Raw genomic sequence first — 25,013 nt, 5'->3', positions numbered from 1 at the left:
AGAAAAATACTTGGGAGTTTATAGCGAAGAAATGCTGCACACTATTCGTTTATTGTAAGTCTATTTTTATATTTAACATGTCGCGTCCAACGTCCGAACAAATTGTCATATGTTCAACATATGAAACTACTAAGGACAGTGAAAACAAATTTTTATTTGAAAAATCACTCAATTACAGTATCATGCGTCACCTAAAATCTACTCGAAAATCAATTTTTTTATTAAAACATGATAATTATTCTATATATTAGAAAATACTGCAATGCACTTAATAAAATAATAATTGTTAGAATAAGCTATTTAATTGGAGCAAAATGTAGATAACCTCAAAAAAAAAAAGTGAAAACTATATTTGAACAATTCCCTTCATAAGAATTGTGCCCAGAATAGTAAAAATATTTCTTTTGTGATTAATTGATATGCTTGAGAGTATATTATTCCTATCAAAATTTAAAATTATCTACACAATTAACAATGCGTTCTATTTACGAGCACCCTCGTCGTATGTTTAATGAAATAATAATAAATAAAACCACTAGCGCACGATTAGAGTTCTGAAATTTGATTTTCACTATAAATTCATCGTCAGTGATTTATGAACCTACAGCGGGGAAACATATATTGCGCAGTTTTCCAAGATCATCGTACTAAAATATCGATAATCTACGTTGACGACTTGGTTACCGATTCGGCCTCTTTAGGGAAAAATTTACGTCATCGATCAAAAGTTTAACATCGCTTTACATCAACGATGACCTGAGAACTTTCTCGTCAAATAAATAAATTTTTGTAAACAAAAATAATTCCATATAATTTTGAATTCATTGAAATTAGCAGTACATTGTGCTTCCATCGCTGAATATATACAGAATGTCCCAAGTTTTTTCGGCCAAACGGTGTCAGTACATTCTACGAGTACAAATAGAGAAAAAATGTTGTATAAACATAGGCTCGAAAATGCTTAATTAAAAAATTATAAGAAAAATAAGAAATAATAACGTACTGATTTTCGTTCAATGTAGAAATGTTAGTGGTGTTTCTCTTGCTAATTATACCGTATCCTTATTTGTGTTTACTTATCCAAGCTATTTACTAATTCAAATTGCTTAGTATGCATTGTAATAGTACTAATATTGCTTGGTACGTTGTATGATATCGTAGTAGTAACGTACGGCCAAGGTTTTCGAACCGAGAATATGTTGATATTGACATTATTTACGGTTTCACAAACGAAGATTTGTCTATCAACAAGTGAAAGGAAACGAAGAAGAAATTCGCAACGTAATTCGTTCAATTTTTGATAGATATCAATGTTACACATTCAAAAGCAGGCGACGTATTGAACCGAAACTAACGTAGGTAAATATTTCCAATCAGTCCATTATTATTTCGTATTCTGTTTGTAATTTTTTAATAAAGCATTTTTTAACCTATGTTAAAAACATTTTTTCTTATTTTCAGTTATACAACATACTGCCACTATAAATATAAAAAACTATATTTTAGATAATAGCATGTTATTTTACTATTCTTTATCATTTGGTTCACTGAGAAAAGTGAAGAAAATAGATAAATCAGTCTCACAGGAGTAATTGATATGCAGGACTTAAGTGAATGAAGACAATATTGAAAACGACCATAATAATTTAATTGTTACTATTGTTTCAGTTGTAAGCAATGAGCAGTACGTTAATTAGAAACCCTAAACCCTAAACCCTAAAGATAATTACTTAAACTGTAAAAGAAAAAATTTTAAAGTTAAATTTATTTAAATAATTAATAACTTCAAACCGATTTCCTGCAAAATTGATTTTCCTCATATCATTCTTCTAGCAACCCACCAATATGGAGTGCGACATATTTAACTATAATATAGATCCCTGACACGAAAGTACAAAAATGATCGAGTTAACGTGGAATGACCCCTACTGTACCAGCTAATCGATCATTCTTCGGACAGTTATAGCTGAAATTAGGGGCAACCTGTGAACCACACACTGCGAGTGGAAGGGGTCATCCTTCGTGCTTGTATTCTACCCTTCCGCGATCACTGCACCCATATTTAAACTGGTTAGACGAATACACATTGCGGAAGAGCGAGCTGTACTTAAGCAAAAGACAAATATACAGGGTGATCGATACTTTTCCCAGTGAATTGTTTCGTCACTTGATTCTGTCTACAAGTTACAATGATACACCCCAGAAACGACGCCATCGCCTGCCCACAAATCACTTATAATCTTCCGCCCGTCTTTAAAAAAACGAACCTCTACCTGATCCTCGAATTATCATTCGTTATACTTTTTTCTGTACACCGAGTAGGTAGACCGAGAGGACGCACCTGAATAATGTCCTGGAGACAGTGGGGGTTGACGTTTGTCGTGGCGGTGCCTAGCGTGCTGCCGTTCCACCCTGCCTATCCTAACGTAACCTCCTTCCCCCATAACTTCCCTTTTGAAACCCCTCGACCCGCTAGGACTCATAATTGTCCCCGTCCAAGCTGGCATATCGCGAAAGCAACCGGAGGACACGAAAGTGGTTATGCGCATTCCTGAGTCTCTCGGAGTACACCACCTAACGATAGAGGACAGGGGGTGAAAGGGTGTAACAAGTAGCGATGGGATCAAGGCACCTCCTACATGCGTACAGGCATCGCTTAGCATGAAAATCTACAAGGGCTTTCCATTGGTAATTGGTTCAATCGGTAAATTGAGAAACAGTATGTCTAAAACCTACATTTTGAGACATTTGATTCTAACGCGTAGTTGTATGCATTTTACGTATCTGAACTTCAAACCCCGAGTGCATTAAGTACGCTTGTTTCATGTGTAACTTAATACATTTTGGCTTTACATACAGTTTTGAGATTATTTCGAAATGGCTAATTTCAAACTTGTCTTATTCTTCCACTCACCGATTCAATCGGGTGGTGTAGAAGTTGAGAAGACTTGGATAGGAATTCAATTTAATGTGTAAATTAATACTTGGAAGTTATAGACTAATTGATTTTAGAATTATGAATATTAATCGAAATAGAATTTGTGTATAATAAATTTAACAAATATGATATTAATATTTTATTACGTTAGATTATAGACCAGTTATGTCTCTAAGTATAATCAGACTTTGGGACTCATCGCGACCATGTATTGAATATAAAGATTTGACCAAATTTTGAGACAATACTATACAAGTACAACTATAATTCTTTTCCTTTGCATGTGATTAGTATGATTAGTATAAAACAAATACCAATCAATCAATAATCTTCTGCTTCCATCTTTGTATGTCATTTCCATCTCTTCTTTACCTTAGTTTTTGGTAACGCATCATAATAAGTTGTTCTTCGAATTTTAATGTTTTTCAAATTTGAAATGCAGTAAAAGCATTCCTTTTTAACTCTCACACGATATAAAAAATCGAAAATCGAATAAAATGGACATATTAAGTTCTTAATATGTCCTTCTTCAGGCACGGCATTAATGTTCACAGGATGTTCAACATTCGTAAAGGAAAAACAAATCGTGGTCTGGCTTCTTAAAAGGTATGTTAAGTTTATGTTGATGTGTATATTTATTTCTATCTTGAGAATAAATAGAAATACCTTTCAAAATGATTTTTTCTATTATTTAATATAATTGTTTAACTTAAATAGGATGTTATTATTGTCCCTATCTCAAAATTGAAACAGTGATAGCCGTAAGAAACAACTGATTATTGATTACCCAATAATCTAAGAAGTAATATCAAAGAAACCTGCCGCAACTAACACGCTCTTTAAGTCCGCTGAACTTAAATATCACATCTGTCAACTACTGAAAATCTGAAACCCAAGAGACATCGACCCAATACATTATAATTTTAATCTATAATGAAACTCTGCCAGCTAAAGACCATCCAAGGCATCCCAAAGCGACAACCACTTCTTCCACTTTAGGCGTTTCTAAATTCGCGGCGACTCGAATTTCTCGACAACCCGCAATGCCGGGAATTGAATACCCATCGCTAGTAATGAAAGGCAGGGAGGCAAAAAGCGCGGTGGATCGTCCCCCTGTGCCTCCAGCGGCTGAATACTTGAATATTGATTAAGCATGCACATCGCGATTACTAGAAGCAGGTAAAAGCGCTCCTAGCTGGGCTCTGCGTGTTTGCGGATATTTATACAGGGACGATGGTCTGTCTTCGTCTCGCTTTATCTTTATCTTCCTAGGGAAAATCCCCCCCCCCCCCCCCCCCCAAGAGGCTACAAGACGCACGAACGATCGGTCGCGTACCATTCGATTTACAAACAGCCTTCGAGGCGTTCATTCTTCCGACGCAGACTGGCCTACTTCCAGGCAACGATCAGTCCGAGCAGGAACTCGTTCTGCTCGAAAGATGGAATTTACCTTCCTTTGTTGTGCCTGCAGGCTCTTGTTAATCCTACCATCTCTGTTCCAGGTTGAACAAACTTCACTTCAGGACTGCTCAACTGTGAATCTCTTGCACGTGGGACGTATTGGTCGGGAGGGCGCAAAGTATATAACTGGGGTAAACAGTAAGAACAGGATCAAATAGCTCGTAAGTAGGTCCGAACTTTGATTGATTAGATTTGTGTCCTCTATAAGAACAACGGAAAATGGGAACAATGCATCTAAGTACCTAAACGAGATTTAGACGTATGCATATGCACAGCATCATTTCTGTCTTCCTTTTCTCAATGGCTCGATCGACGATGTGTAGTTTAGAGAACATTCCACGAATGATTTTTCCGTTTCAAAGACGGAGTTTTTATCTCAATGACAGTCTTCGCAGCGTTCACTCATCGAACTTTAAGAATAGACTCACATTCAACGTTGGGTGACGTAGAAAACTGCATTAAAAATGCAAATTGTCTGATAGATAGGAAATGGTGGTAGAATGTAATATTCGACAGAGATGTAATTAGAAATAGCAGTACGAATTAATGTCTTTAAAAATAAAATCATTTTCGGATGCATTATTTATTTATGGGATGACTTAATATAACAGAGTACAAAAATGGTAAAATCAAGTTAGGAAAATTGATTAACCCTCGTACAACGAATGCAAGGTCACTGAACCTGAATATGGTACAAGATGTCAAAACTGTAATAAACTTATTTTTAAGAATCATACAAAAAATACACTTATTTCATGTATCAGGTGTACAGAAAACTAAAAACGAAATGAAGTATATGAAGTCAAACTACATTTTTATGTATAATTTTTCCCCAAAATTAGTTTGCAATAAAAACTCTATTGTGGGTCAAAATAACCCTGCATTCATCTCTCGCTTCCGCTGAAAACCATTCGCCTTCGGAGGGTTAAAGGCTATCGAGATACTTAAGTATGTAGTAAGAGAACGATATCAATACATAGGATAGCACGATTGTTTGGAATATGGTACTCTTAGCAAAAAATATTTAAGGTAGCATCCTTGGCTACATTTGTCATTTATGTACTAGTTAAGCATTCTAAAACAAGAAAATAAAAAAGATAGCTGCAATGCTGGTGAAATATTGCTCAAACTCTGAAAACTCATATAATAGCAACACAGACCATGAAATCCTAAACTCTATCATGGGAACATTAATAATCCTGAGTAGTATTTGAAACTAGCAAAATGTAACTTAAATATTGAAACTGACTCGGACGCATAAGTAGATACGTATCGAATTTAATCTCATCCCTAGTGAACAAGGTTTATCGAGAAAAGATACAAGCAATGAGTACTTCGCAGCTTAGACATCTCGTTGCTAGTACATTCAGCCAAGTTCTAAGTAGAAAATGATAGCTTAACTAGAAATGTTCTACAAGTGACGTCATCAACCTCATGGAATGGTTGTCCGGAGAATACGAACAGCTAGTCTAACGCAAGACAGTTATCTCGTTTTTTGATGGCTAGAACAATGAGTTCGTCAGCTGTAAGTAGGTTAAAGAGACCTCGTATGTTACGAGAGGAGTCATCGTCTTTGAGGTGCTATTTGAAAAATGCAACGTACTCGTTGGTGACACGTGATTGGCGATTGTTGGCCACAAATCAGCCTGGACTAGATATTCCAAGTATGAAAAGCTGAATACGAATATCAAACCGCAGTCCTATTACACACAAATGTTTAACTGGATATTCTAGACCACATATGCTAAAAAGAACACCTAACAAAAGAAGATTCAATGGCATTGTCTATTTTCTTGTAACAGTATGAACTGTGAATTAATTTAAGCTGACAATGAAGAACATATGCTGAGATCATTTTCATTCAATTGGCCATAGTCCAAAATAAAATATCACAATTTCAGATCTCAAAAAATAATTGAAACTCCTACTTATTCATGTAGGAGGCTAATATGTTTCTATGCCAGACTGTGTCTATCAAAAAAATCACCAACGCCGCGATGACCCACCCGTCGTAATCCAAATTAGACTCCTTAATGTTAATACCAGATTCTTGACAGACATCATTAGGTTCTGAACGCTACGAAGTAGGACTGATTGGCTAGAATGACGAAGCAAACTTTGACAAAAAATTGCGTTTGACTCCAAGGAGGAGTTGCAAGAGGTTATGGTGCAATCAGTCAGCCTAGAAGCGGACGTGTAGGCGCAATCGAGGCCCAACACCATTTGGTCGACTTCCGTGGTTGCCTCCTTGTTGTTGACCATAATCATACGCCACTCGACGCTACGCTGTACCTCGCAAAAAGCGCGCTAAAACAGAACGGCAGGGAGAAAAAGCCCTCGAGATTTGAATATTCAGTAGGCACATCCTGGTCGACTTCCACCTGACCCTCTTTCCGCCTAGGAAAAATCAGCACGTACAGGCATGTCTCCGAGGTTGTCGCATGTACTCAAGGCCCCAACGACGAGACGAAACCGACTTTTAATTAGTTCGGCCCGAACCGGAAACAAGAACGTTGGGGGCGGTCAATTTCGCTTGGTTAACAAGGGTAACGCGCCACGTGGCCAGAATTGGAGTTTACAGACTCCCAAGTCGGTAAAGTCGAGACACTGTACTCCACAGTAGATAATTTATCGACTAAACGCGCTAAGACACAGACGAGATTACAGGACAGAAATGCAGTTTAAGAACTTTAGATAATCGTATACTTATTGTTAGTCAATGATTTTTTATTTTGCGTTCTGAAATACTAACTTCTTAAAAAATCCTGGTTTTCCAGCACTCTCTACATTTTTCGAGCGATGAATGAAGGAAACACGTTGTTTCCATCTCTGATGCTGGTAAGGGTAGTAAACGAGGAAATATTTCTACCTTCTTATCACAAGATGTCTCACTAGCAGTATTCTTGTTATAGAAGGTGTTTAACAAGGGGCATCAAAAATTCGAAGGAGTGATTTTACATGCTGAAATGAGACAAAAATCGAGGACAACGAAACTCCATTTGTGCTGTTGTTTCCGAGTTATTAATTGAAAAAAATACATTTGAAATGCGCGTGAAATGTGTCTGACTTAAGAACTCATTCTACTGGTGGGAAACATGAGACGTCAGACGCAACAATGCTAATAGAGAAAGACGTTAAAGTCAGTCAAGTTAGGTACAGTTTATGCGCATTGTAAGCGATTTTTTAACAATTAATAAGTTGAAAACGAAACCTCAAACGTCATTCTATCGTTTGTCATTTTGGTTTCATTTTGACATGCAGAATCGCCCTTTTAAATTGCTGACACCTATTGTCGAATATCTTGTATATCTCTGATATTTCAAATAATAAGTAAAAACTCTATTTACAAAAAATGTATTGTATGAAACTTATTATACAGTGACAATATCTCTTCTAAATGACATGTCTAATTTTTCGTAGACATATTCAACAGAATAACGAAAATACTAAACTACATTTATTCTGAAACTCGTCGTTTTCGAGATACTCAATTTTGTTCATCCTATTAATTTCTCCTAACATCATCCTATTAATATTATTCGTCCCTTAAAATATAATTGAAGATATATTTATTGTTAATAACTGCTAGCTTAAAGTAGCAGGCAGCTACGTAGTTAGATAGCTTAAGGTATTTTTACTAATATAAATCACCACAAACAGAGACTAATTAGAAGCTTAGTCTCACTCATGCAATTAAAATAAAAATGTGACTCACCAGGGTAGCTGCAATCGTGCTCATCACTTTCGTCGTGGCAGTCCGGTACAAAGTTACAACGTTGGGATTCCAAGATGCACCTGGAGACGTCACAAGCGAATTCTCCTGCGCTGCAACCTGTAATATCGACTTATGATTCAATTACCTTCATGGAAGTAAATATGCCTCACACCATGCATAGATCTTCTTTCACACATAAAGTGAAGATCACAAATTTTAAGAAAAGAAGATCAGAAATACATGTACGATATATACACATATGTTCTGTTGTATTTCCTTATGATGTAAGCAATAGGTATTACAGATATACAATAAATATGGAAATGCGATAAAGCTTCAACATGCAGTGTATGTGTGCACAAATATATACGTATATACAAATGACACCCAACAAATCAAAAAGTCCTATTATACAGGGTGTTAAAAAAATGGTTTGAAGAAAAGAGGCTTATAGTACTTACCAAGAGGAATAAAACGTGTATAATAGACATAACATTAACAAAATCAGCCTTTCATATGTACGAGTATTTGATAATCTAAATGAAGCTCTTCGTATCGTGAATGTAAATTGAAAAACTGGTTTAGAAATGCATTAGTCTCAGATTATATGGTAACAAAAATTATTACTGATATCAGTACAAATACTTGATAAACGTTAATTTAATAAAAATGTTCAGTCAGCATCATGACTACTTTACTAATAACCACCGCCTATTATTATAATACAAATATAATAAATACAGTATGTATTTTATGTATGGTCTCGTCAAAAAGAAAATTTTCAAATTCTTGTAATAGCCACGAATGATTAGACAAAAATCCTCATGCAATTATTCACTCATCAAGACAGATTTTTCTTACACGCATACATAGAAATTTTGAAAGATCGACCTCTAATTGTAAGAGTAGCTTTCCTATCTAACAAGATGTCCACCATAAGTAATCACAACTGTTTAATAAATAAGTTGCTCGAAATCTTAATGTGTCGTTATCAGAAAGATTTAGCATGATGGAGATACGTCATATTTTTCAATTAACATCAGGCAACATTTATATAAAGTCTTCAAGGAGAAGAGGATAGGATAAGGAAGCCCAGTAAAATAACTTCCTCAATTACCTGACATCAATTGTTTGGATTTTTTTAAAAGTAATTAAGACTTTAGTCTATTTATCATCAAGAAATAATATATCAAAATTACAACGAATAGAAAAAGCATGTCGCATAATAGGAGACAGATAGAATGTTTGAAAATATATGTTGAGTTCTAAATGTTTGTGATGTAACTTTCGCATTAAACCCTCTTGTTCGTAAACTAATTTGTCTCTAGGTGTCAAATCGGTACAATAGTAAAAAATTAGTATAATTAAAGCATACTTAGATAGTTAACAATGTACAAGCATGTGCTTTTTTGCGTTTATTATGTATTCGAGAGAAAGATGTGTCCAATTAACATTAGAGACAAATATGGATTAAAATGAAAGATACGCAAATCAAAGATCTGTAACAAATGCAAAAACGAATTTTTCTATTTTTTATCGAGAGTACCGATTCTACGACATTTTTTATTTTTCTCAGCCTGTACTGTAAGCCTTTTTAAAGTTTTGGTCCTCTTTTCTAATACCCTATATAAAACATATTCCATTTACAAGGCTGACATGAAACGAGTTATACCTGGATGAGGACAGTCAAGTTCATCACCACCATCTTCACAGTCAGGCACACCATCACATTGCTGTACAGAGCAAATATAACGACTTCCATCGCTACAACGGACTGTGTCATCTGCGCGACATTTGTCCGCCGTTGATCTTAATGTATTTTCATCGTATCTGCCGTCATATTTTCCGGTACCTTCGTGTTCCACCTCTTCCTTTTCTTCTTCTCCTTCAGGCTTCTCAGTTGGCTCCACTGGTAGCTCAGACTCTACGTATGATTCTGTGACGATTTTATGGAAATGACCTATCGATCTCGATTAACCGACGTGGGTGCTACTAGACGATAGTTAGTGTGACAACCACAAATCACAAATGATAGAAAAAAATAAAAATGTGAATTCAAAATGTTTTTAGAAAGCACAGGAATCATTAATATACAAATGGTACAGTAGATTATTTACAAAATATTGATAGTGTGGTTAAATATTTATTGCATCTGAATGATGCAAGAATTGTCAAGATGTCATAGTTTGAGTTAATTATTTAAAAAATACTTCTACCCTTCTTAAGATCAACTTTAATAGTTACCCATAACGACCATTAGACAGGGCTATCTCATACTTTTCCATACAAATTTCGCTAGTACATATGTTCTATAGATAAAACTAAGACTAAAATTACATATAATTAGAAGTCCAAGAATGCCTCGTGAGAAAGTTATATACAAATATGAAATGTGAAAAATACAATTTGTGTTCGTTCAACACGCTCACACCGCCTTTGCAATTCAAGTTTTTTGCTAATAAGCGGCTGCTTTAAGAGCGCTTTGCTTTATCGGACAGTGTGAGCCATCGGTGGTACGCGCCGCCCAATGGGATGTTCGTGTGAAAATATATAATGTTCATGTGTATTATCTGCTGACATTCTACTGTTAATTTGACAACTTACAATTTGCACATTTGCACATTTTCTACAATGGCTTAATCGAGGGAAATTAGCTTCTTGGACAACTAGGTCGCCTGACTTTTTAGTTTTAGAGTTCTACTTATAAAGCACTCAAACAAAATCTTCTTATTTAGACATTCGATAAAACTATGACGAAGTTCAATCTACAACAAATTTAATATACAGGGTGTCCTATTACCATTTGTCCAGGCAAATATCATAAAAAAATACAGAAGATATAAAAAAATATTTGATAAGTAAAATAAGATAGAAAAATATTTAAAAATTGTATGATAGCAAGGAGGATGTCAGCTACCATACTATGCAGTAAAAAATACAAACTCCATTTTAAAAATTCGATGTTGACTTTTGCAGGCTTATTCAGAGAAATCGCAAGGTCAAATGAAAGATAGCACGATCTACTCACCGTGATATCCTACAACTTTCATCTGAAACATTTTCTCATGATTTCCGTATCTTTCGCGATATTTGCCCGAGGAAATTAAAATAAGACACTCTGTGCTCTGTATAGTACGTCAATATTCAGACATGTATCAATAAAGACATGTGACACTTCAAAATAAAAACATAGATAGTGTATATACAAGACGTAAACAATATTCGTGGTAATATTTTAAAGGGTGATAGAGTGGTTCAAATGGAACTTTTATAAATCTGTAAAAACTCTACATGTTCGTAGGAAATGGATCGCGAATTTTTAAAGATTTAGGTACAAAAGTTAAACCGTAAGAGATATAACAAAATGTATTAAGACTCTTTTACTCTATTTCTGCTCTTCATTGCATTTGTAAAATTACAGAATTTTCTGATTGTTAGTTTCGCATGTAGATATGTTAACTTTAAACCATTATTATTGCAAAACGGAGGCAGGTCGTCCATTATGTCATAAGGCATTCTGTGTTTCATTTGAGCTCCCGTATCACTCCTTAAAATATTGCTATGTATACTGGTTGCACCTAGTATATTTCCTATTTTGGTTATAACTTCCTAACAAAGTATTAATTAACTTTTTGTTAGATAACATTTTAGTCTTATTTTTACCTATAGAACATATTCGCCAAATATATGTGTACGAAAAACTCTGGATATCTTATACGTACAGATTTATAGAGGTTATAGATACTTATAATACTTAAATACGTTCAAGAAATCTATTTTTTATAAATATTCTTATTTAAATGTACTACTTTTGAAGCATCTTCTCAAAAAATCTTACTAAGAAAATCTACAAATAATAAAATTAGTTTTTTATACAGAGTCGATTCAGTAACTCTTGACGTTGAAACAGGTCTAATCATTGTGCGAAATTCTACTAGTTTTGATTGATGAAACACAGTCTCAGAGAGCAATCATTTCAGAAATTCAACCGAGTAAAAATGTAAGTCGACGCATACTTTGCATCTAAACCCTCAAAATTGTATAGGCTTGTAGAATTCAGCTTTTACAGGAGAAGTGGGAGCAGGTAATAGAGTCTAGAGGTATATAGTTCAATTAAAAACAAAATTCTGATCACATTAATTTCATACGAACTATAAAATAAAAGTCATAGAATTTAACGAAAGACCTAATATTTTACAGAAATATTTCATTTCTCTATTTCAAATAAAAACTAACAGAGATATCTCCAGTACCGCAAATGTTATCAGAAAACTTACGCAAAGCTCTTTATTTTCATCATTTTTGGAACCTTCCCAATGAAATTTTTAAAAGTCCTTATGAAAAATTCATACTTACTTTGCAGTGTTAGTAAAAGTAATTAAAAAAAGTAATAAAGAAATTATCAAATAAACTCCCTCTGTGGTCTTTCTAAGTACATAGATATAGAGGGTGATCGGCTACAGGTAGGAGAAATTTTAAGATGCGATTTTAGACGTCAAAGTATGACGAAAATCAATAATGACAATTTGGTGTTTAGGACTTCGTTAATTATTTATAAGCAATTACAAATTTGGCAAAATCCACCTATAATCAGACAAACTGTCTTGCAATATCGATCACATCGGGTGCGCGGCAAATGACAGCTATTCAAATCGCAGTGATGGTCATTGCCATTGAAATAACGAATGATTTATCTGATAGAGAGGCTTTGTAGAATATCAAATGGTATTGTTGAATAACAATAAACCTGCCTACTCCCAACAATCCATAAGTCAAATCGAAACATTCCCTATGAGATTTTGGTGTGTTCATCTTTCCATTCATTTTCTATCCAATTCACGCGCACTAGAAGTGTAGAAAAGAACTACAGGAAAACATGAATATTTGGGAAAAGTCAAATACAACGACAACACGGTAATTCCGTATTTGTAACACTCATATTCTTAATCACTGTGAACAAAAACATAATTTCACCAATCGTTAATACTCACAAACTGCTTGTCGAATATTCGAATATTTAGTTCTTCTTTTCTCGAAAATCGGAGTCGAGTCGACCGATGCGACGCATTGTTTTGTGTCGTCGAAAGAATCGAAACACGTTTCGTTTGTAACAGCTGGACGCACATTGTAACATCATATTTATTTAAAGTTTAACATTGTCTTGTCAAAAATATGCAACTAGCCGTTAATTCTTTTAAAGCACTCGACGATGCGTCGGATGTCTCGAATTCGATTTTTGAGAAAAGAAGAACGACGCAACGCGACACGTGAAGCAGTTCGCGTCGAGTGTGAAATGCGTGAATAATCAAGCGGAATTTTCTAACTCTTTATTGTAAATATAAATATTCGAATACTCGATAAGCAGTCTGTGAGTACTAATAATTGGTGAAATTATGTTTTTCTGCACGGTGATTAAGAATATGAATTTCACGAATACGGAATGATGTGTTCCTGTAGTTCTTTTCTACACTTCAAATGCGCGTGTATTGGACGAAACATGAATGGGATGATGAACATACCAAAATCTCATAGGGAATGTTTCGATTTGGCTTATGGAGTGTTGAGAGTAGGCAGGTTTATGTTATTCAACAATACCATTTGATATTCTACAAAGCCTCTCTATCAGATAAATCATTCGTTATTTCAATGGCAATGACCATCACTGCGATTCGATTAGCTGTCATTTACCGCGCAGCCAATGTAATCGATATTGCAAGACAGTTTGACCGATTAGAGGTGGATTTTGCCAAATTTTTAATTGCTTATAAATACTTAACGAAGCCCTAAACACCAAATTATTATTCTTGATTTTCGTCATATTTTAACCTCTAGAACCACACCTTAAAATTTCTCCCACCTGCAGCCGATCACTCTGTACATGCAACCTCTTAAAAAATGTTGAAAACAACCAGCTTAAACAGATGAACAGCGTGGCACTGACATATACAGTGAGTGTTAATTATAGGATGTCACTATTTTATAATGAACCGAAGTGATCAGCTGTGTTTGCAACAGGGCACAATGATACTAGAGGACACAAGAATACTCACGTGTTGTCTCGCGGCAGTCCAGCTCATCAGAACCATCCTCACACTGGGTGACCCCATCGCACCTAGAGTCTAATGGTACACATGCACCGTTTTTACAAGTCAACTCTATCGACGGGTCGCATTCCACTTGGCCCTCATCTTTGCCCGCTGATCATGTGTATGGCGTGTGTGAATAGTATGCACGTTGTTATTGTTGTCATCGTGTCAGGAAGTAAAATAATGCAACATAAAAGGGCAAAAATGTCAAAACTTAGGAAGGAGAAGAATAAATTGGTCTGGGAAATCAATTGAAAACTTAACTGAAGTGTTGTATGTGATCGACACTGTGGTACTCCACATGCAAACATTTCTAACAATGCATCTCTAATATCTCAATATCTTTAACAATACATAGGATACTGAAGTGAGGTAGACAGAAGATCGACTCTTCAACGAAGGTTTCGTTGGCTATTTTCGGATTGGCATCCATCTCTTTGCTATAAAATTCTTTTGATGAATGCATTCGAGGGATTAAAGTTTGGAAACCTTCGTGAGCAATCGATCATCTTAACGAAAAACAGAGTCGAGTACGAGTTACCTTGGAATATTCTGAAGGAGAATCCCTCTGGACGTACTTGGATGTTGCCCAAGGAATGATACTTCAGCTGGTTTTCGAGAATGTTTCGCACCTCGAGCTCGTCTGTGAAAGTCGATCCAATATCTAAAGTGACTTGTGACGTGAAGCTGTCGGTTGTAGTTGGCCTGTGGAACCAGAAAATTGTGATTCCTATGATATGCATATGTTGAATCATTGAGACTTAGTAACATATGTAATTCTTTTATTTTTAATGCTTTGAGAAAGTATTTCATAGAAAACTCCAATCAAGAAAATGTCAAAAAATTATTTTTGATTGTCAATTCTGACGAAATAAATAATATTTGAAATAAAAATAAAAATTGATATTTTGAAATAATTAATTATTTAAAATACTTTATGATTCTTATTTTACAAGAATTAATTCACTCATGTTAACATCTACGTTACCACATTAATTTGAAAAATTACTCCAGAAAATATTTAATCGAAAAGAAAGTATTAAATAAAATAAAAAACTGTAAAATCAAAATAACTAGCATATAATTATATTCAAATAACATCTAGCCAAATAGTCTTAACAAAAATTTTGTCCACTCTTACATATGCTGCCTAAACTAGTGTAACTTCGTCCTGAGAAACTTTTTCATGTAACGTTTTCATAAATAAAACAGATATTTAAGTGACACCATTTAGCTCAGATATCCTACACAATTTCTTTTATACAGAGCGCTCAACAACAAGTGTCGGAAATTTTAAGGGAAGATTTTACATGCTGAAATAAAACACCAATGACAGTAGACGTTTCCGCGTTATTAATTGTTAAGAAATTGCTTACAATACGCGTGAAATGTGTCTGACAGACAAGGCAGACACAAAAAATTTGTTTGCAGCAATTAATATCTCTAAAATGAAGCCCCAAATGCAATTTCATCATTCTTGATTTTCGTCCTATTTGGAAATATAAAATCACCCTCTTCTGATCTCTATTGTCGAACACACTGTACAGAAATTTCCAAAAAATTCATAAACTTTAGTGAAATTTGTATTCATTAAAGACCAAGCACTAAGTATACGAAATTTCTCCTATTCGTATATATTTCACTTGTACGTAAGAACACGATACTATATCTTTTCTTACATTAAGGAAAGAGCTAGTTGATCGTTAATAAGGTTACTCACGATATTTTGACAACATTAGCATAAGCGTGGTCTTCAGCGGGAAGGTGGCGGGTGTATAGCTCTTCTAAAGCCTGGGTTAAGTTGCCGCTCAGTTCCTTGTACTCCCGACTATTTCTGTCTGCGTATTCACGTATGTAAGGTTCACCAACTGTCAAGGTTATTCGATAATATTCTGCAACATCACAAATGGCAATGGATTACAATCTTTCTCAGACCAAGCAAGAAAAAACAGCTAGCAATGATAAGCATTTTCTAGTTACTTCCGGTATGTCAATAGAAATGAAATTGATGTACATATGTACGTATAGTCGAATGTCAGTACCTAGAACCTCTACAAATTACCTTTAACTATAATTATTTGTCACATCTCATAAGTGTAAATGTCAAAAGTGACAGAACTCAAAACATGCGATTTTCAAGTTACAATCACGAATTAATTTAGTAAATACACCTCTATTCATTATAAAAATGTTTATTAAACATCGAAATTGTAGAATTTATGTAAGAACTCTTCAAACATAAATTATAAATTATTTAAATAATGATAAAGAAATCGTAATTGCAGATAGTGCATAATATTTCTTCAGATGAATTATTTATGTTAGATAACTTTCATTAGGCAAAACTACTCTTTATGTCAATATTATTTACTTAGTAACTAATTTTCTTTCAAGCTCGTAAATAGTTTTTTACTTTTCCTGAAAAACACTTTTTCAATCGTGTTATGTTTTAAATACATGTACGATATGTTTACATTCGTTGTTTTACCTCTGCAATTCGGTTTCAAAAAATCTTGACTTTTGCCAGTTGAAGTACATGTATCCCTATAAATTAAAGTTTTATCACTACTGCAGCATAATTTTAAAAGATAAATAGATACCTACACATACGCAGTAGTGCACGCTTCAATTCTAATTGAGTCGAGGAAAAGAATTGTAATTGTCATATAGTAAGTCGTAATTTTGTTCCAAGAAAACATTTGAGTTCGAATAGATTAATATCTACATTTTAATAATAACGCGTAATAGCTTACGAAGATGAAATGCAAACTGCCATATAAGGTAAATGCATGTCCTAACACTTCAATTATGTCTCAGTAGCTCAATATACTATTTTATTATACTATTTTTTGTTTTCTTTAATTAGGTACATTAGAATTTAATGCTTAAAATTGAATACAGTTAGCGCTAATCGTTAATATTCAAGTACCGGAACATAGTCAAACTATGGAACATTTACTTTATTTTTTAAAATTCATGTTACGTTGTCGTTTATACATATTATACCTATCGATGTATACGTACAATTATTCTTTTATAATATCTCCTTTGTTAGTTACATTTTTTCTTTGGACATTAGAAACTAGTTGTATCAGTCTATTACTGCACACGCTCCTTTACTCGCCCACCCGTTCACTCGCTCAGTCACACGAAAAATCGCTTTCTATTTAGCTTCCTATTAGAGCTATCTGGTTTTTAGTATACGTACAAATATATGTACAATGAACAATTGAGTTTTAAAAATTGTATTTATCTTTCTCTACGTCTCTACAATTTGAAAAATATTGACCCATGTATAAAGCCTAGAAAGAACTATAAGTCAAATTTTTATTTACTCTTGTACTTGTAAACTTTGATAAGACGACATTTCCGAAATTCGAAGTTTTTAGCTTTTGCCCTTAAATATTAGTTACGTAGGTTCGACTGTATTATGTCTCATAACTTATGAGTTCAATAACCTTTATACTATTTATTACCAAAAATATTCAATTTTCCCGTAAACACTACTAATACTACGAATATACATTACTAATAAAAAATATGGGACTACCTGCTTTTTTATTCTTTTTTATATTGCTGATCAGTATAAACTAATGTTACAACAATTTAATCTATATGTATATATAATACTGACTGTTTTATTACCATGCATTTTTGTTGTACGTATACATGTATCTATACATGTATTGTACATTCAAAACTAACAGAGGGTTGTACAGTTAAATGAAATAGCCAAAAGTTTATAAATTTTCTATGCCACATATACGTTTGAAAAGATTCTACGATATTAAATAAATATATTACGTTTCTTTTCATACCTAAACTTCCTCGTTTGTTCTAGATAGTGTATATTGATTCATCGGTAAGTAATTTAAATAATGAGTAAGTTTTTGTTTCTACTAACTGTAAATTGTGATCCCATACTTTTGGCTGTTAATGCACGTACAGTTTTCTCAGAAATATAGCGTAGTAAAATGAAGCATCGAGTGGAAGTACCACCTAATATACATAGATAATAACGATAAATACGTGGTACTGCAAGACGCTAAAGCTCACATCTTCCAATATTCCTGTCATTTGTCTAGTGCCTCAAGCATGTTCATTTTACCGTTTGATTAATTTTACGACCACACTAGCAGCAAACTCTTCTTAGCATGTTTTACATGTCACCAGTATTTCGAAATCTGGATTCGAGATTTTTATTGAGTGTGATACCATTTGTGGATGGTATCTATCTTAATTACAAAAAATTGTTATAATTTCTATGTAATGCACATCCGCAAGGAAACCATCACCAGTCAACAATTTTCAATTCACCTCTAACGCTAGAACTACTAAAGCAGTCAAAATGACTAATAAAATTATTCTTTATAAACATTTTATTCTTAACAACCGTTATTTTTTAACAAAAGATATACAGAGCAATAAATGTTATTTCTCTGAATGATGTACTTTTCAAAAACTTGTAATTTTTACATATCGTTAAAAATAGATGTACATACACTAACTTCAGTAGTTAACAATAGCGTTTTAACCGATATAAGAGCTTTCATACAATAAGCTAATTCATTTGTCCTAATGGAATAATCATTAATGTAAAAGCGTTGCTTACTTCTTTGAGCCGTCGTGCTTCCAGGGTGATGTGGTCCACCGTCCCCAGCGCTGCCTTCGACCTCACCAGACCCAGCCAAGTCTTCGTCATCGCTACTCCTAAACTTAGCTGAGTCCCGTCGACCTTCAGCGACTGGACCAATTGCGTTGTCCTGCAGAAACCAGCATTATTTCAGCAGTGGAACAGAGACTAGGTACATTATCAAATCAAATTAATTACTAACCCTCTCATCCTCTTCATCTTCTCTCCTTATTTTCTCCAAATTCGCAACTTGGAGTTTCTCGTTCTCGTTGAGTTTAACTGGTAATTCCTCCTCAGGATCATCCTTCGTTTTGTCTTCTCCATCTACGATAGAATAGAATACAAGTCAAAAAATAGACTTTTGAAGGAAGAAGAAATTCTGAAGGATAGAAAGATAAAGGAACCCTGTACAAGTCCGTATATGTGTCTATTAATCCCTTAACCTATAATAACGTATCAGATTGAAGTCGTGCACTTCTTACAATATCTTCGCTGCCGATTATGCAATAGCGTGTAATGAGAAGTTTTCGCAAGTAGCCGATCACGCACCATCGCATGAGGAATCTATATTCGCTTAATGGGAGCTCTGCGGTTGACAGTTTAGAATACTTAGTGTTTCAGATCGGCAGTAAAGGTGATAAAATTACGAAAGAAAATCGTAGGTCGAGGGGTTAATAGGAAAGTACATTTTAGAGCGAGTTTGAGGAAACATGAGCAAATAATGCTTAGTCTTTGACAGATTTATGGTAGGGTTTTAGGATGCATATGGCTTGAAAAGAGTGAGTCAGTCTAAAAAGTTTTGACAGTAGGCAATGACATATGACAATCTTGGGTCTTCAAGCTATTAAATATCATGGGACTGTGATGATTATTATTTATGGGGTACAGAGGATGTTTAAATCATGGCAATCGATTCAATGCCGAATTGATAAATAATAGGGATTTTGTTTTGAGTAGGGAAAGTGAGAATACCTTTTGATAAAACTGATGGACCACACAGTACTCGCCCTCAAAAAACCGAAAACTATGTTAACATATCATACTCTTTTCCAGAACTAACTCAAGAATTCCCGCGACCCTTTGGTAATTTTTTTTCTATAGTACTCATGTTTCTTTCTGCCAACAGAAATTTGTTACAGAACACGTACGTTCCAGGAATCTATCAAAATTCTTGTACTTTCAAGTATTTTGGTCATGTTTTCGATTATTTTCAAAAGCATACTACAGTCTTTGTAACCAGTAGATACGCTACATGAAAAAATACAAGATATCATATAATAACCGGATCTTTTGGTTTAATTCGATTTCATGTATTTTCTATTGAATTCGAGTCTGGTGACCGAAGCTATGGTGTAAAACTTTAGGATGATTGTATACTAAATACTTTTGCACTTTTCGTGTCTTATGTTTTGGACCATTATCTTAACAGAATTTGAGATTTCCTTTTAAAAATTCTACATTTGCTCTTGTCAACGAACACTATGTCGCCAACACTAACATTCGAAATACACCTCCACGAAATACTGTAAACTAGGTGTTTTCCAGGTTTTAGTTCGTAATAATTGAGGAAAAATGTTTTGCAAACGTCGAAATGGTTAAGTAATATTATTAAGCGAAAGTAGTAAATACGTTGCAAAGTACTGAAATCACGTTTTTATATCTGAATATTATTGTGCGTAATAATACACGACAAATTTAACGTGACTTTATAAATAAAACTTGAACGGCAAGTAATGACATTCAATGTTACTATTGCCATCTTATTGTTAAATCAGGGATAATATTGTGCAGTGTGCATTTATACGGTATTATCCATGCCATAAGATAACATCGGAAAAAGCAGAAGTTTTATCTCACTGTAAATGTACGTAGGCATAGTCAATGATGGCTGGATTTAGCGATTCCAATAAAACAGCAGGGTATCGCTCCTTCACATTTCTAACAATTGGCGCTGCGTGTTTTTTAGCACAATTTCACGGTGAACTTCAAGTTATTTTAAATTGTAACGCGAGTTACCACCACCGTGAAGTTGCGTAAATTCCTTCTTCCCGGTTAGGGTTAGAAGGATGTTAAATTGTTCCAACACGATTATTAATTGCAAATGTATGTAATTTCAATTCACTGTTCGTACAATTGGATTTGTAGTTTTGTTTGTAAGGCTCCAACGGCTTATTATACAGAATTTACTGAAACTGAAGCTGAGGACGTCTCGCGACTTCAACGATTTCGATTCAGAGAAGATAACCGAATAATAATTGAACGAATACTCTGAAGTATCCTTTTTGAATAACTTCGCCTTTCTCCTTCCATATCAAACCGTCAGCAAGAGCCGCAGAGCATAGTCCAGCAAGGTAGGCTTTGACCTAAGTGACCAATTAGTAAACGTTTGGGGTTTATCTAATGGAAATATACTGAATTGTTCAACAAATCAGCTCGCTGGACATTTCCCATGTAGGCTAGCCGAAAACCCAGCAGCTGTGGTGCACGCATGAGTCGTCAACGTTAACGACTTCAATTCTTATGTTTGAGCGTGCTTTTTGAGTATTTGATCAGAGCGAGCCGGAAATACCCCAGGCACGAGCCATGTTTGGCTCAGAAAACCCTACGATGGGTCATATCTTTGGGATATGTGGTCATGGTGACCGGTGGTACCTAGGGTATGATTACGTTAAATGGCTTGGAACCCCTGATGGGGTTCGACTCTGATCTTTTTGATTCGTGCACCACATGAGGTTCGCTTAAGACATGAAGGAGAAAGTCATGTTAATATCCAGAGCCAATGTCGCCGAGAAGGTTTGAATGTTTATTCAAATCGGCTATAGATGTGATTACTGTTTCTTCGTAATTTCGCGTCAGGTTGGTCGATATCGCGAAACACTGCGGTAGTCAACTGGGGACCTAGGTACGAACCAACGTATTTTTTCCTGATTCCTACCAATTCAAGACCACAGATATATCAAAAGAGGTAAACAAGTTTTAATTTTTTAAGTTTCATTATTCAACAACTCATTATCATCAGTACAGCATTAATAATTAATCAAATATTATAAATAATAAAGAAAGTCATGCAAAAAAGAATTGACATTTTAGTAAAGTATATGTTAAATGGTGAGTTTTAGCCATTTTTACATAATTAAATACTACATAATTAATTGACAATGATGTATTGATAATAACGCTCCTTTTGTAACTCCCAAGGCTCCGAATTGGAAGGAATCAGGAAAAAGTACGTTCATTCAACCCTGGGTCCCCAGTTTGTCACCGCAACGCCAATTATTAGAAGTGTGAAAGACCGATACCCTGCTGTTTTACTGGAATCGCTATATCCCGCCGCGCCGTCGACTACGCTATGTTACTGTAAACTATGGTATTGTGAATCTTTATACTCTATCTTTGTTGTTTAATGTTCATTATGAAAATGTTTAATAAATGCCGTTTTGATCACACAATTTGGTTCATAAATTAAAAAATTATAAACATAAAAGCTTAAGTATACGGTTTTGTACAGGTTTTTTTTTATATATGAGAGGAAGAAAAATACGTACCTGTTGGAGACTCAGTGACGGTTGTTGTTGGTCCAGACCCAAAGATGTTCCAGAATTGTCTCTTTATCCTGTGCAGCATAGAATCCTGTTGACGTGTCTCAATCAGCGTTTGGGCGAAGCTCTGTTTACCATCTTGATCAAAAACTAGGTCGTCATTCTGAAAATAACGGACGTATTGGTTAAGCTCGGAGAATATAAAAATGAGAATCACCTTAATTCTCTAAATATCGCAACTCAAATATAATAAATGTAACAATTATTATTCAATAAAATACAAAAGTATATTATTGTGAATTTTCTAATACTGTTGCTGAAAATCGGATATTGAGTGGGTTTCAAGTGAATACTCTTTCACTGGATAGATATACGAGGCCAACTAGTACCCGCAGAAAATAATTAAAAGACAATCGTAAGAAAATCGATAGAATGCTCAATTTCCTGCCAACAGGTCGAGAAGAGTGACATGTTTTTGAAACCGTTATAAATAATATTCTGAATAAAGTATTGTACAATGCTTGAACCGAGAACCACATGAAAGTAGAATTCGTAATAATAATTTAACAAATAAGTTAGTGTTTAATACGTTCACACTGGCGCTGCTATTCAAGTTTCTCGCTAACGCGCAGTTGCTTAAGAACGCTTTGTTTTATCGGACGGTGTGAGCCACCAGAGGTAGGCGCTGCCCGATGGAATATTCAAGTGTGAGCCACTTAAAATAATTAAGAACTTAGACTTTTAATGACACTGAACTTTGCAATTGTTAGAGTGTACTTATCAAAGGAACTAAATCCACCGTTATTCAGTTTACTTACTGCAACAAATGGAGCTACAGAGTATATGCATTAGAAATCACGTACTCTGCGGATAGAATGTTCTAGACACAAATACAATAAAGGAAGTTCAAGTGCACATATGCTCAGGAACGTTTAGTTATACCTACATTATTTTATACAGTCCTGTCTCAGAATAAAGTCTCTTTAATTGCAGATACGGGAATAAGGGCCTGCATCATTCCCACCACTCTGTTCATTTGAAACGCGTCGAATGACCAAGAAGGACATCACAGCCGCAAGCCATGAACGACAACGTTAAGTCTCTAAGATGTGAACTGATACAAAGAGCGTGCAGTAAGATCTATATATCATTGGAAAAATTTCGTTAAGACAAATCAATTTATGTAATTTCTAATTCTAATTCTAAAATGAACTGGAAACACCGCGAAAAATGGTCTCAAAATTCGCGATCTTGCGGCTTTGAGCAACATGACTTTGAAATGTACACATGAATTTTTGCGTTGTCTTCATGTTTAGAACCTACTCTTCAAAAATGTCCTACATTTTTTAATACAATCGGTACAAGTAACTGCTCAAAGGTAACTATAGCTCTATCTTACCACAAAGTTACATCGATACATTCTAGACTTGAAATGAATAAAAAATAAATGCAAGAGAGTGCATTCATAAAGAAGACTAGAAAAATTGTAGAGATACATATGCTCCTTTATTTGAAATAATTTTTCTAAAAAAATTTGTTATGCCGTAGCACTGAAAGAACATCCGCATTATCTAACAATAAGACTGTGCATTCCAGTTTCTCAATAGAGGTCAAAAAGTTACGGAACAACCCGCTTACGTAATAAATTAAAAAACATATGGCTGTAAAATCATTAGAACTCTAGCAGCCTAAGAGATCTGTTACTAAGTGAAACAAATTCTTTTGAATCTCTATAAATTCAACAAGTAACGTCTAACAATAAATGCACTGCAACTTAGCACTAATCTATACACCAATCGCTCTAATTTCTCATTTATCCGCCTTTTTTCCAGCAAGAGCCATAACAAACATTAATATTAGACTCCCAAGGAGTCGAAGTCCCAGATGTAGCTTTGCACAATTCCACAAACACCAGCGGCGAGAACATAGAGTATCGCACAAGTCAAGAGAGTGTATTGACCATACGTGTGTGTATATCGTCGAGTATCGTCACGCACAGCTCATAAAGAACCAATTCTTACCTAAACACACGATATAAATTCAGGATCGGCCAGGCTATTCCTGTGGCTGTGATTCTCACCGCCACTGGCCAGGATTCAAGCAGCAGTTGGGTCAACGACATAGTCGTTGCTTTAGAATCGCAGCAGACGAAGCAACAATCGCTTCACGTTGCGAACTTTAGCAAAATAAAGCATTGTTAGGGGAAGAAAGGAACGATCTGATAAAGTTATGCAACCAAACACCGATACGCTCCCTCGATATTTCCTGCGTCTACGTGACTAGCTCCAAAAACGAATATAAAGTGTCCTTCTTGACTCGTTGCTTTCTGGTGGCCTATTTCAATGTTGGATCGAAGGGCTGCTCGTTTACTTACACTGCGGTGGATCTTCAACCTTCTTGACCAATTCATTGAATTAAAATTACTTCGCATAATAAAAAGACTAGGAGATTCGATTTTAATGTTTACATACATTGTTTCTTGATGAAGTTTCTATGAGAATCATAGAAATCACAAGCATTATTTTTTTACATACTAAAATAAATTTCTGCAAATGCTTACGAAAAAACTTATTCTCGATTTATTATTGTTTTCCTTCAAAAGTCACGATTAATTGGAAACATTTTCTACAAAATCAAGTTG

General features: G+C 34.7%; 1 protein-coding gene across 1 annotated transcript in view; it reads right to left on the bottom strand.

Moving 5' to 3' along the window:
• The window catches only part of LOC143181108 (uncharacterized), a 218,100-nt gene that overhangs the window by 185,296 nt on the left and 7,791 nt on the right, over positions 1-25,013 (bottom strand). Inside the window, exons 2-9 of the mRNA XM_076381338.1 lie at positions 22,379-22,535; positions 19,036-19,157; positions 18,813-18,963; positions 15,921-16,092; positions 14,742-14,905; positions 14,165-14,311; positions 9,787-10,050; positions 8,115-8,231 (exon numbers count right to left, since the gene is read on the bottom strand). Of these exons, the coding sequence (XP_076237453.1) occupies positions 8,115-8,231; positions 9,787-10,050; positions 14,165-14,311; positions 14,742-14,905; positions 15,921-16,092; positions 18,813-18,963; positions 19,036-19,157; positions 22,379-22,535 (1,294 nt within the window). The remainder of the gene's footprint in view (positions 1-8,114; positions 8,232-9,786; positions 10,051-14,164; positions 14,312-14,741; positions 14,906-15,920; positions 16,093-18,812; positions 18,964-19,035; positions 19,158-22,378; positions 22,536-25,013) is intronic.

Source organism: Calliopsis andreniformis, chromosome 6, assembly GCF_051401765.1.
Source record: "Calliopsis andreniformis isolate RMS-2024a chromosome 6, iyCalAndr_principal, whole genome shotgun sequence".
NCBI classification, from domain to species: domain Eukaryota; kingdom Metazoa; phylum Arthropoda; class Insecta; order Hymenoptera; family Andrenidae; genus Calliopsis; species Calliopsis andreniformis.
Note: the sequence above shows the minus strand (reverse complement) of the source record. Positions and strands in the feature narration are given on the sequence as shown.